We start from the raw sequence: 14,937 nt of genomic DNA on the forward strand, positions 1-14,937 counted from the left end.
ATATGTCACTGTCAGTCTTTCTTTCTTATAATGTAAACCCCAAGCTAAAATCAACTTTGATCATGTACAATTCTATATTATTGCCACAAGCCACAGAAATGTATGCTAAAATCCACAAAACAGCAAAACAATAGCCATCCTAAATATTATTTAAGAACTTTGATAGTTTTAGCTGATATTTAGAGAGTTTTTCAAAGGGTTATGGTGGTTAAATTGCTGATTTTCTAAACATATGCTATGTCTATTTCAGACGCGTCACATCCGTAACGGAATTTCGTCACATCCATAACGCTGACTTTTCCTTCCGAAACTCTGCATGAAATACAAAATATTTTAAACAAAGATTTTTTAATATTCACCTTGGACCCCTCTATCAAATGGATATCTCCATTTCGACATTAGGTTTACAATTTCACAGAGTTTGATAAAAATGTACAGTCACCCAAGAAAAGTGATACTTTTTCTGTCACATCCATAACGCATCTTTTATTGGCGTTTTCTGGCATGCCCTAGATGTACTATGGGAATTGTTCTTGTTCTATCACTTCTCCAGTATGGTACAGCCTTAAAATATGCAACACCTGTTTAAATACTGGGAGACAATAAAACATGCACTGGGTCATTTGTTGCCATTTTGAGTTCAAGTGTCACGTCCATAACGCTGGAATTGCTCTAAAGCAAGTTTAAAAATGACTTCAGTTCTCTTTTAAGACATGAAGTGACTTAATTAATAAAGACAAAACAGTCAATTAGAATAGAAGGTGTGTCCAAACTTTAGACTGGTTCTGTATTTCAAATCTACAAAATTCATACACAAAGTCTCCGTGTATCAGCTTCCAAGCTTCATACAAAACCTCATCTCATCTCATTATCTCTAGCCGCTTTATCCTGTTCTACAGGGTCGCAGGCAAGCTGGAGCCTATCCCAGCTGACTACAGGCGAAAGGCGGGGTTCACCCTGGACAAGTCGCCAGGTCATCACAGGGCTGACACATAGACACAGACAACCATTCACACACCTTCACATTCACACCTACGCTCAATTTAGAGTCACCAGTTAACCTAACCTGCATGTCTTTGGACTGTGGGGGAAACCGGAGCACCCGGAGGAAACCCACGCGGACACGGGGAGAACATGCAAACTCCACACAGAAAGGCCCTCGCCGGCCACGGGGCTCGAACCCGGACCTTCTTGCCGTGAGGTGACAGCGCTAACCACTACACCACCGTGCCACCCTCATATGAAATCATTCACACAATTATTCCTTGGAATTAGATTCAGGCTGGACCAGGATAAATAAAGCTGAAAATGAATGAAAGAACAAAAGCAAGCAAGCAGTGCTTCGAAAACTATCAGCGTTTAGGAATTCCAAGCGGAGGCCGTGCGTTCTTTGTTGTTTTTAGCTCATCCGGATAAGCTTATGCAATCACATGTCGTCTGTCCACAATTAAAAAAAATATACATCACTACTCATCAAACAGGATTGATCAGATTTCGATCAAACTCACATACAACGTTCCCCGGGTGCGTGTGCATAAAAGTTGTCAAGACAGTGGTGCCACCGGTCATATTTACAATTTTATGTGCGTCTGAAATTTTTAGATAACTCGTCACATTAAACAGTACTCTTCGCAAACTGCTGGGACATTTTCACTGAAACTCACCCAGAAGACTCTAAAGACATTGTTCCCAACACAAATTGTTCATCAGGTGGCGCCACCTACCATGGACACGGCTACACAGGGGTCATATGCAATTTCACAAAAATGGCTACTCCTACTGGATTGATCAGATTTTGATCAAACACACACACACCAACAACAGTGTTGTATGAGCTCCAGCCTCACTGAGGCGATTCTGAAATTTCTGATTCACAGGCTACAGTCAGACACTGCAAATTCTCAGCAGAGGCATGGCACTGATGTCATAGTGAGTGTTCAGATTCAGTTTTTTTATGCAGTTTAAATCGTGTTTTTGCAGCACTAACACGTTTAAGATTTACACCCGTGTTTAATGGGATGGATTTCAAATGATAAGCATCAGCGTACGCGCTCGCTCACCTCTCTTCTGCAGCCATCCCTCCTTCACCACGTTCTGGTCGTTCATGATGACTCCGAGCTCAGGGGTTTAGGGGTCAGGGGGGAGCCCAGTGCTCGTCCTCTTCTCTCAGGGTCGCTCGTCCCACCCCTGCCACTGTGCTTCCTTTCTCTCTCTCCTTCTCTCTCCCTCTTTCTTCTCCTCCTCCTGTTTTCTACACTTCAGCGTCCACTCACTTGTTCACCGCGTCCCTCTCTGCAAAAGGGACCCTTTGGGCGCTCGGGTGGTGGGTGACTCAGCCTGGAAGGAAGTGACAAAAAAAAAAAATGAGCACATACATGCACGCCGATCATTCTCCCCTCCCCTAGCATTCCCCCTTTCTCTCTCTCTCTCCCTCACACACACACAGGTTTGCATGAGAAATTAAGTCATTGTTAAGAGCAAACACGGGTTTCCCGCCCCTCCCCGGCGGTCTCCTCGCAGCCCGCTCTTCCTCTCTCTCTCTATAGTGTAAAGTAAAGCACAGACCTCAGAACAGCGCGACTCTCGCCTTATTGTTTGAGAGGCTCAAACACCATCAACAAAAACAGACTCTGGATCAGCTACTGATCACATCAAGTCCTCGCAGGTCAAGACTTCCTGTCTCTGGCCTCAACATTTTAACCTTTGTTTAAAACCGTAATAAATTCTCGCAGCTCTCAGCACCCTACGTATGCATAACACATACTACATGTCGGAGAGTGAAAACAGGATATTCGAGTGTCAAATAACACTAAACGTCGCTTTAACCGTCAGGAATCGATTACCGTTGGCTAATGTCGTTTTCTTTCCCATGTGCCTGCTAGAGACAGAACCAAACAGAAATACATTTAACCGAATTGACAGCTAATGCTCTCTAAACAACAACAACATACAGATTTCAATAGGAGGAGCACTATTCTGTGATTTTATTTAAAGAACGCTGGCCAGAAAGGTTCACAGGGTGTCTAGAGTCAGGACCGAGATCTTGATCCTGTGGGATGTGTCAAAAAGTCACGCGAGCAGGTGGTCTTTAGAGTCTTCTGGGTTTTTGCTTTCATACGGAAACAAGCTAGCAGATAGATATGAAGTTTGCAGGACAAAGAAAGACGATTTATTCATTACTTTTTAACCTCGGTTGCTCGGTCTTTACAGGAAAATATCAGACCTCGGTCTTGACAGTACGGACCGAGCCTACTCTCATGCTAGCTGTTAGCATGTTAACCGTTTGTATGCTAACATGCTAAAGGTTAGCATGCTGACAGTTAACATGCTAACGGCTAGCATGCTAACAAGCCAACATGTTAAACTTTAGCGTGTTAGCATGCTAACTGTTATCATGCTAACAGCTAGCATGTGAGTAGGCTCGATCCGTACTGTCAAGACGGAGGGCTGATATTTTCCCGTAAAGACCGAGCAAGCGGGGTTATTAAGTAGTTTATTATCTGGCTTTTTTATTTCTGAGATTAAAATCAATGCTCATTATAACGAAGCGTGATGCTGCTTTCAGTCACGTCATATTTGTCACGTAGTTGAGTCACGCATGCAGAATAAACACCTAGTGGTTTCAAAACTGAAGTTCTCTTAGCGGTTAGCGGTTTCTCAATGCTCTTCGTTGCTCATTTCTTGAATAACTCGCTGACTCTTGTTTGTCTTTTGTGTTTCAGCCATTTTTGATTCGGTTTTGATTTCCTATTAATCTTTTTTTTGTCGTTTTGTTTTTGTTCATTTTGGAAAGAAAGTCCGTAAACGCCCACGGGCATTACTGCCCACCAAGGAACCAATCAGAACGCACGATTTTACCGGAAGCAGTTCGTGCCATATCATAAAGCATCCTTCGTAAGTGCCTGATCAGGGTTGTTCTAGCTTAAACTAGGCCAGGAGTTTGTTTATATTTTTTGACGAATAGAACAAATTAAATTTCACAGAAAAGATTGCAAGCAGGTACAAACAAATTAACTGCATGAGCAAGATTTAAAAAACAAACCCCACGTCTCTAGTTGAGACCATTTTCGAACTAGTGAGATGTAGCTGAGGTTGAGGAACTGTCAAAGACGGAATGTACACTTGCAGTTTTTCCCCTGCGGCATTTCTGGTTTAGGCCACACCCATTTTGAGTTTCACTCTGAGTACACATCCAGATACAGCTATTCTCAGTTTGCACATGTCATAGCTAATTATGGATGAGGCTTTGAATCAGAAGTGGACCATGTAGGATATACACAAACTCACTCGGTGCATGTTTACTACAGAAGATATGGTTGTCTCTATTTGAGACAAGGGGACTCGTAAGTTCTTTAGAACTCCAGCAATTATAAATAATCTAAGAGGAAAAAAAAAAAACAAGAGTGTTGTCCACGGAGCGTAGAGGTCACTGGCTGTCCGACATAAACCGGGCTGATCTAAGAGACAAGAAAGCAAAAACCACACAAGTCTGCAGTGAACATTTTATCAATGCTAAGTGCTACGAACTAGTTATTAATGAAAGAAAGATCACAATGTATAAGAAATACTGGATGGTTTAATAGCCTGGTCGTGCAGAAACTTGCCGTGATCATCGAGCGTGTGATCCGACAATCAAAGGCTTCTACGATTATTTCATTAAAAAAAAAAAAAAAAGCTGTATCTATATAATTTCTGATGACATGGCTTTTACTTTGCTTTTTCTTTCCATTAGAGAAACCAGCTGATCTCGACAATTTTACGGATCCAGACTGGGCTCTGACACGAAATACGGGCCACAACAAAATCAAAGATGGTCGCTACTAAAGCAGTAGCTGGAAATGCTCAGCTTAGAGTGCAGAAAGAAACGCAAAATTATTGAAGAATCTTCCCAAACGATCACAGAGTCAATCGAACAAGGTTCATGTCAATCCACTAACTCAAATATTGCAGCCTCCTTGCCCGGTGAAGGGCTCTTTTAGAACTAAAGATGCTATATTGTATGTTAGATAGTCTACCGGTCTTTTGAAGCAGTCAAAATGATCGTTTTTAAAATAGATTTGAGAAATGGCTACAAGCTTCGAAATGTAACTCTCTTGGAAAGGCCATCTGGTGAGTTAAATAAGTCGAGTAAGTTATCTCGCACAAAAGTCTCTTAGTACAACTCTATGTTCTTTAGCACAACTCTGGATTATGGTCATAATAACTGGGGGGGGGGGACCTCCTCTTGATATACAACCCTGATTCCAAAAAAGTTGGGACAAAGTACAAATTGTAAATAAAAACAGAATGCAATAATTTACAAATCTCAAAAACTGATATTGTATTCACAATAGAACATAGACAACATATCAAATGTCGAAAGTGAGACATTTTGAAATTTCATGCCAAATATTGGCTCATTTGAAATTTCATGACAGCAACACATCTCAAAAAAGTTGGGACAGGGGCAATAAGAGGCTGGAAAAGTTAAAGGTACAAAAAAGGAACAGCTGGAGGACCAAATTGCAACTCATTAGGTCAATTGGCAATAGGTCATTAACATGACTGGGTATAAAAAGAGCATCTTGGAGTGGCAGCGGCTCTCAGAAGTAAAGATGGGAAGAGGATCACCAATCCCCCTAATTCTGCGCCGACAAATAGTGGAGCGATACCAGAAAGGAGCTCGACAGTGTAAAATTGCAAAGAGTTTGAACATATCATCATCTACAGTGCATAATATCATCAAAAGATTCAGAGAATCTGGAAGAATCTCTGTGTGTAAGGGTCAAGGCCGGAAAACCATACTGGGTGCCCGTGATCTTCGGGCCCTTAGACGGCACTGCATCACATACAGGCATGCTTCTGTATTGGAAAATCACAAAATGGGCTCAGGAATATTCCCAGAGAACATTATCTGTGAACACAATTCACCGTGCCATCCGCCGTTGCCAGCTAAAACTCTGTAGTTCAAAGAAGAAGCCGTATCTAAACATGATCCAGAAGCGCAGGCGTCTTCTCTGGGCCAAGGCTCATTTAAAATGGACTGTGGCAAAGTGGAAAACTGTTCTGTGGTCAGATGAATCAAAATGTGAAGTTCTTTATGGAAATCAGGGACGCCGTGTCATTCGGACTAAAGAGGAGAAGGACGACCCAAGTTGTTATCAGCGCTCAGTTCAGAAGCCTGCATCTCTGATGGTATGGGGTTGCATTAGTGCATGTGGCATGGGCAGCTTACACATCTGGAAAGACACCATCAATGCTGAAAGGTATATCCAGGTTCTAGAGCAACATATGCTCCCATCCAGACGACGTCTCTTTCAGGGAAGACCTTGCATTTTCCAACATGACAATGCCAAACCACATCCTGCATCAATTACAGCATCATGGCTGCGTAGAAGAAGGGTCCGGGTACTGAACTGGCCAGCCTGCAGTCCAGATCTTTCACCCATAGAAAACATTTGGTGCATCATAAAACGGAAGATACGACAAAAAAGACCTAAGACAGTTGAGCAACTAGAATCCTACATTAGACAAGAATGGGTTAACATTCCTATCCCTAAACTTGAGCAACTTGTCTCCTCAGTCCCCAGACGTTTACAGACTGTTGTAAAGAGAAAAGGGGATGTCTCACAGTGGGAAACATGGCCTTGTACCAACTTTTTTGAGATGTGTTGTTGTCATAAAATTTAAAATCACCTAATTTTTCTCTTTAAATGATACATTTTCTCAGTTTAAACATTTGATATGTCATCTATGTTCTATTCTGAATAAAATGTGGAATTTTGAAACTTCCACAGCATTGCATTCCGTTTTTTTTACAATTTGTACTTTGTCCCAACTTTTTTGGAATCGGGGTTGTAGGAAGGGGTTTATTATGTTTGCTTAGGGACTGGAAGTCGGAATTTCTGCTGCTGTGCATGTTAAGGATCAGTTGTTGATCCCTGAAACGTGGACTGAAAATCCGATTCTTTGGCGTCTTTGGATATTTGTAGTTAATCCATAACAAACCTTGAATTGTGGGCACGTTCATAGATAACTTCAGTCACTTCTGATCATATCACAAATTCAGCTGACTGTCAATAATTACACGTTTGCCAAATTAATTAACTGGGGGGTGGGGGTGGGTGTTAATTAAGTCTCTTGCCCTGCTTGACGACATGTTTTGCCGATTAAGAGCGGAATCTATTCCTAAAAACTTACTCAAATTATTAAGAGCCCATTTGATATCACATATTACTGTTTTCATATCAAACATGGCGGTTTCAAGATGGCCGAGCGGGGAAATACAATCGCTTGTTTTCGATCGGAATCTCAGCGACTTTCATTAAAAAAAATCCATCAAACACCTTTAAACATGATCAGTATGTATTCATAATAAAGATTAAGTGCTCTTGGAGCTTGTACTAAAGAACAAAGTTGTGCTAAGAGACTTTGGATTTGTGCTAAATAACCGTAAACCATGTTATCGCTTGGAACGCCGTTTACTGATGCTGTATTGTTTGATTGTATATCCTCCAACATAGTGGTGGTCAATGACGCAACCAGTTCTGGTCACATGGTTGCAAACGAAGAATTTCGAGCCCTAAACTGATGGCATCATCGTGTTACACCCCTAGATGGAAGATATTTAGTTGCAATGCAAAGGTCACTGCATTTTCTTGGTGAATCATTACAAGCAAGGATTTTCCTTAAAAAAAAAAAAAAAGTTACTGATACTAGTAAATTTAGCATACTATTAAAAAAACCAGAGTGCTCTGAGAGCACAATATCTCCCGCTGGCAACTCTGCCATAACTCTGGTAAAACGCGACTGAATTTAATGAAATTGCAATATGCGGATTAGCAACATATAACAAAGAGTCCTGCCAAGTTTGGTGACATTCCTCCAAATACTGTGAGAGGAGTTGATTTCAGAAGGTGAGTACCCTTCCCGGGACGGACAGACATCGCCACGACATAATCCCCCTTCAGGCCTTTCAGCCAGCGGGGGGTAAAAATTGTGAGGGAAGTTGATTTCTGAAAGCAAGCACACCTTGATGAAATTGCCAAAGTACAAGTTTGTTAATAATCAAGGGCATAACTCTGGGAAAATTTGCCCAAATTAAACGAAATTTCAATCTGCGTATAACTGTCATATAACAAAGCCTTCTGCCAAGTTTGGTGAAATTCCTCCACAAATTGTGAGAGGAGTTGATTTCAGAAGAACGTACACCCTCATGAAATTGTCAAAGTACAAGTTATTTAATCAAGCATCAAAACTCTGGGAAAATTTTCACAAACAAAATTAAATCCCAATGTGAGTATTACCGTAATATAACAAGGCCTTTTACCAAGCTTTGAGAAATTCGTCCAAAAATTGTGAGAGGAGTTGATGTCAGAAGACGCCTTCATGAAATTGTCAAATTATAATAAATTTTGTTAATCAAGGGCTGTAACTCTGGGAAAATGCGACCCAATTTAATGAAATTACAATATTTGTATTACCGACATATAACAAAGAATCCTGCCAAGTTTCATGAAATTCCTCCAAAAATTGTGAGAGGAGTTGATTTCAGAAGCCGAGTACCCTTCCCAGGTTGGATGTCGCCACGACATAATCCCCCTTTGGGCCTTTCAGCCAGCGGGGGATAAAATTGTGAGGGAAGCTGATTTCTGAAAGCAAGCACACCTTGATGAAATTGCCAAAGTACAAGTTTGTTAATAATCAAGGGCATAACTCTGGGAAAATTTTCCCAAATTAAACGAAATTTCAATCTGCGTATAACTGTCATATAACAAAGCCTTCTGCCAAGTTTGGTGAAATTCCTCCACAAATTGTGAACGGAGTTGATTTCAGAAGAACGTACACCCTCATGAAATTGTCCAAGTACAAGTTATTTAATCAAGCGTCAAAACTCTGGGAAAATTTTCACAAACAAAATTAAATCCCAATGTGCGTATTACCGTAATATAACAAGGCCTTTTACCAAGCTTTGAGAAATTCGTCCAAAAATTGTGAGAGGAGTTGATGTCAGAAGACGCCTTCATGAAATTGTCAAATTATAATAATTTTGTTAATCAAGGGCTGTAACTCTGGGAAAATGCGACCCAATTTAATGAAATTACAATATTTGTATTACCGACATATAACAAAGAATCCTGCCAAGTTTCATGAAATTCCTCCAAAAATTGTGAGAGGAGTTGATTTCAGAAGGCGAGTACCCTTCCCAGGTTGGATGTCGCCACGACATAATCCCCCTTTGGGCCTTTCGGCCAGCGGGGGATAAAAACTCGGAGTTTGATTTCAGCTGATATGTAAACACAGCCCTTGTTCCCACACAGTCCATACCCTCTGTATAGAACGCCAAGGCCCGACGTTTTTTTTTTAATCAAATAGAGCTATTCTGCATGTCAATGGACCCCCTGAGCTGCCACCCAGTCGCCCCCCTCCCCGTAACAGCGGGGTAGCAGCATCAATACAATGCAAACGTTTCAGCATACATATGTATAAGAATTAAAAAAAAAAAACTTTAAAGCAGTCAAAACAAGATGTGTAACCATGGAAATAATCACTCAGTGTTTATCTATAGAACGATCAGTATCTGGGTCCTTAGAAATACCGATATACAGGCTACATCCATACTATACTGTGTGATATATATTCATCCATGCTTACGCTGAATGAAGAAAAAAAACAAAAACAAAAGACTGTGACACAAATATTCAAGCCGAGTGGGAGGGGCCAGATTAGATAACAGATGGAGAATATTCATATTATTCCCAAATGAATGTATGAATATATTAAAATCTAAATAAATAATGTGTGCTCATGCACAAAGGGGAAGTGCGATGTCTGTTTTACTCGAATTAATAAAACGGGTAGAAAATCTAAAAAACAAGGTCGGCGAAGTGTCAATAAAAGTTATTCAGGATTGTCAGTATGTAAGATACACAACGAAATTCAGCGCACTGCCTTACAAAACGGCCCTCAGATACACATAGTACGTAAAAGATGCAGGATTTACATTTCTATCCCAAATCTATCACCACACTGAACTCTGCTCTGAAGTCACACACACACGACTATCAATAACACGTCAATCTATCCACATTTTGTGCAATATTTATGCTCGTGTTATGGTTATTTATCTATTTATCCATTACCAAGTGTAATATCCTTCACAAGTGTTCAGTTTCACATTTATGTGAACATCTGTACATCTTTCACGTTCATAAATTTTCTTTGTAAATTTGTAAACCTTGAATCTTTGTGTGTGGATATATATCTCCGAGGCCCGTTTTGTTAGGCAGCGCACTGAATTTCATTGTGAATCTCTTACACAATGACAATAAAGCTAATCAGAATTATTGTGTATATAGCTATTTATCATGTGGGTCGTATGAATAATAGAATAATAGTTTATGCAAATATTGTGGGATGTTGAGATCATAATTTACATGACAACACGTGCTCGGAGATGTTTGTTAGCACCAGGTGATAAATCAAAAAGATTATATCGGAATAATTAGAAGGATTTCTATTATACATTATATGCATCACATGCACACCTTCACATTGGATGGAAAAAAAAAGTATATAAAAGTGTGTTTTTAGCAAGACTTTTAGTTAATGCCTAAAATATTATTTAGAATAAGCAAAATAAAAAAAATAAAAAAAACTAGAAATATAAGGGAAGGGGCAGTATTGGGCCCTGTGGGGTATTCGGCCCTACTGCATTGGAAATGCATGGAATTTAATCACGAGCATGTCAGACATTGTTGTAGATTACGAAGGAACCAATCAGAATGCACGATAACTGAACCCAGTAAAATAAAACAAGAGTCATCCGGAGAGGACACATCTCCTCCCCCCCGGCCCCCACACGAAACCCTGCTCCAAATTTTCCTAAGTTGAATTGGTTGCCATGGAAATACGTTTAAAAAAAAATATCACAGAAATCCCAAAATGTCAAAAGGCACAACTCCTCTAATCACTTAAAGGGGAACTGAAGTAATTTTTAAACTTGCTTTATTTCTTAATTAACGTGTTATTCAATTAGGTTTTCGGTTGTAGTAACCTTATATCGTGACTCATATTGGCAACTAATTGCAATTAAATATTATACTTATCGGCCTATTCAGTTTTTAGCCGTGTTGAATTTAGTTCGTTTGGTCCACGGCAGGCGTCGCTTATCCGCGTGATCTTCACGAGACTTGTGCGAGACTAGGAAACGTGACGCGTCAGCCAGGTGTCAGTGCCGCCATTTTGAAAACCGTTTTCCAAACAAAATATTGCACAAAAACGAGTTTAAATGACGATTACTGCCGACTTTTTTCAAACTTTCCTGATTGCTATCAAAACAAACAAAACTTCCGGCTTGATTACATCAGCATTCGAAAGAGGGCGCGCGCGTCTTTTGACGACGTTGACAGATGTTGGTCACTTTGATTTCCGCTGTACGTTTTACTTCTGTCCTACGATGTCTCGCACAGGTCTCAACGAATCTCGTTTAAGGCCATCGCTTTGACATATGGACTGATCTATATTACAGAGCACATTTCAAACACTCATAACTTGCTATAGCAGCGACAAAATAGCCATCAAGCATGCATTCCGATATTTAATAAAATGAGAGAAATAGAATTTTGATTAAAAAAAATTGCCTTCAGTTCTCTTTTAACATAACAGTCAGGTTTCGTGAAAAAATTCCTAATAGTTTGAGTTATGCTCCAGAAACTAAAATGTTTACAGACAGACAGACAGTGATAGCTATATCCCCCTGTATATCACAATGGAAGTCTGTCAAAATATCACAAACAACATATTTATGTATTTTAGTATGATTATGGATGATCAGTATGCCACCCAATGTGCCTTTAGTGCCTGGTTAGTACTGGGACAGGAGACTGCCTGGGAAGACCATGTCCTGGTACGGGACGGACTTTTTGTTCTGTTAATAATGTTACATTCTTTAGACAAGAAGTTATAATTAAAAAAAAAAAAAAGTGGTAAACCTTAACGCCCCCCTTTTCCCCTACTCGGAGAGTGCAGACCTCCACCAAGGCCAAATGCAACATTAGTGAAAACGAAGCGAAAAACCAAATTTGTGACTCCGATCCTCTCCAAAACGTAATCGGTTCTTCCTCAGCCCATACTCCACCTTTCCACCAAGTTTCACAGAAATCAGGTTTTGCGCAATCCTGTTTACAGACAGACAACAAACCGCACTGAAAACATAACCTCCATTGTGGAGTTAACAAAAACAAAATACAAGATGATTCAATACAAAATCTCATCTCATTATCTCTAGCTGCTTTATCCTGTTCTACAGGGTCGCAGGCAAGCTGGAGCCTATCCCAGCTGACTACGGGCGAAAGGCGGGGTACACCCTGGACAAGTCGCCAGGTCATCACAGGGCTGACACATAGACACAGACAACCATTCACACTCACATTCACACCTACGCTCAATTTAGAGTCACCAGTTAACCTAACCTGCATGTCTTTGGACTGTGGGGGAAACCGGAGCACCCGGAGGAAACCCACGCGGACACGGGGAGAACATGCAAACTCCACACAGAAAGGCCCTCGCCAGTCACGGGGCTCGAACCCGGACCTTCTTGCTGTGAGGCGACAGCGCTAACCACTACACCACCGTGCTGCCTCAATACAAAATGTTTATACTAAATAAATAAATATTAAAAAAAAACAACAATCTGCGATCTCAGAAATTCATCATGACATCGCAATATCGACTCATCATCCCATCATACTGTCCAGCCCTGTAACACCCCCGACTTCCTCTGTTCTTCATTCCCCTGATAACCAACAAACGAATCAATCATTCCGTTTACCAGCTTCATCACCCATCTAGATCCTCTCCTGCTTTCCTTTCGAACCTCACCTGAACCACACATCGTAACGCGATATTTGTGACCATATCGCCCGCCCCTGTTCTCCATTGTGTGAAACCAAAATCACGGCCACCAACATAAACAGCAAACACGTCCGATGCTAGTTTACAACAAACCCATTTTTCCTTCCTTTGTGTCAGGACAACAGAGAATGAATAAGTGTTTAATCGTGGCCACTGAGAAGAAGTGACAGCTTTAAGAGGAAAACAAGCCAGCAGAGCCAATGTCAACAAATCCACCGGCCTTGGCTGCAGTCATTCCTGTGGTAGAGTCTTCCTGTGCTATTGTTCACCGTTTCCAGCCAAAAACATACTGCTCCTGCCATTAAATCACAGGGAATAAACAGCAGGGTGATCAATAACATGAATGAAGCGGGGCCCCTTTCTAAGGGTAAGGGTGTGTGGATGGATAGGAGTGTAGTGTCATTTTGCCTGCAGTTATATAACAGGACCGCCACTGCAACATCCTAAAAAGGCTACAAGATTGACAGGAAGAGACGCTTAAAGCTGATAATAATAATAATAATAATAATAATAATAATAATAATAATAAAGGACATGTATATATAGTCTGTGTAGAGGCTCTGAGTCCCTCCTCTCTTTATTTATGGGTGCGGCTGAATGTGCGGCCTGCCTTGGAACAGCAGCACCACCAACAACAACAACAAGATAAACAAACAAACAAACAAACAAACGAAGGAATAAACAGACCAAGCGACGCGTAATCGGAAACATGCGTGTGCGTACGCGCGCACACGACTCGTCTAATCCTTGGTCGTGACGCTTTAATAAAAACAAAATGGTGGAGCAGGGCTGCTGTAGAGGCGACCAACAGGCTGAAGAGTCGTGCAAAATCACAAATCGGTGAAATTTATTAAGGCCCAGGGTGAGAAACACACAGGCGGGTGCGGGTGCGAGTGCGCGCATCCCGACTTCACACTCATGCACAGATGAGTGGAACCCAGGCCTTGAGATCATCATCCATCCATCCATCCATCCATGCATGCATGCATGCGCACACACACAATTAATTAATCACAGAGCAATTAACGCACCGTGCGCTATTGATGTTACCTTTTACGCACGCCCCAGGAGGGGGACCACGGCGAGCACGCGCACCGACACCCACTCGGGTCCCTCCCTTCTTCAGTACCGGGCTCCGATATAAACCCTCCGTCCTTTTATTCCACGGTTTAATGCGCCTCTCCCCCCCTCTCTCTCTCTCTCTCTCTAGTGGTCACGAGCAAAACGGAAGCAAGGAAGACGCCCGTGATGTCGCCATCGTCGCTCGCGCTCAGCACCGGATGATGAACCGAATGACCCTGAACACGACCGAAGAGCCGCACAGACGGTCAGGTAGCCAAACACACACACACATAGATACAGGGATAGATCACAAACCCAACAGAAGGCGAGGCAGGCACAGAAAAAACGCACCCAAGCCCCGCCCCAGGATCATCTCCTTGACCAATCAGGCGCCGAGGCTTCATAAACAGGGTTGCCAGATACATCAAAACCACCCAGTGTGCACGAATGACTCCCAGCACCCTGACTGGACAAACTGTCTCAGCACCATACAGTATGTACACTCCATTTTCTCCTTTCCATCTCTCCATCCATCACGTCTCATCTCATTATCTCTAGCCGCTTTATCCTGTTCTACAGGGTCGCAGGCAAGCTGGAGCCTATCCCAGCTGACTACGGGCGAAAGGCGGGGTACACCCTGGACAAGTCGCCAGGTCATCACAGGGCTGACACATAGACACAGACAACCATTCACACACCTTCACATTCACACCTACGGTCAATTTAGAGTCACCAGTTAACCTAACCTGCAAGTCTTTGGACTGTGGGGGAAACCAGAGCACCCGGAGGAAACCCACACAGAAAGGCCCTCGCCGGCCACGGGGCTCGAAGCCGGACCTTCTTGCTGTGAGGCGACAGCGCTAACCACTACACCACCCCCATCCATCACGTGCTCCCAGCGAATGAGAGTGCTATCTACCCTCTTCTACATACACGAGCTCATACATGATTGACACAGCAGAGAGCGTCTGTCCCTCCCAC

At 42.0% G+C, this 14,937-nt stretch overlaps 1 protein-coding gene across 2 annotated transcripts in view; it reads right to left on the reverse strand.

Moving 5' to 3' along the window:
• akt3b (v-akt murine thymoma viral oncogene homolog 3b) overlaps positions 1-14,290 on the reverse strand; it is an 85,146-nt gene extending 70,856 nt beyond the window's left edge. Inside the window, exons 1-2 of one of the 2 annotated variants that reach the window (XM_060899086.1) lie at positions 14,272-14,290; positions 2,061-2,337 (exon numbers count right to left, since the gene is read on the reverse strand). In XM_060899086.1, the coding sequence (XP_060755069.1) occupies positions 2,061-2,106 (46 nt within the window). In that variant the 5' untranslated portion in view covers positions 2,107-2,337; positions 14,272-14,290. The other variant, XM_060899085.1, reaches the window with a different exon arrangement.
• Between the last annotated feature and the right edge of the window lie 647 nt (positions 14,291-14,937).

This window comes from Neoarius graeffei, chromosome 18, assembly GCF_027579695.1.
Source record: "Neoarius graeffei isolate fNeoGra1 chromosome 18, fNeoGra1.pri, whole genome shotgun sequence".
Classification (NCBI taxonomy): Eukaryota; Metazoa; Chordata; class Actinopteri; order Siluriformes; family Ariidae; genus Neoarius; species Neoarius graeffei.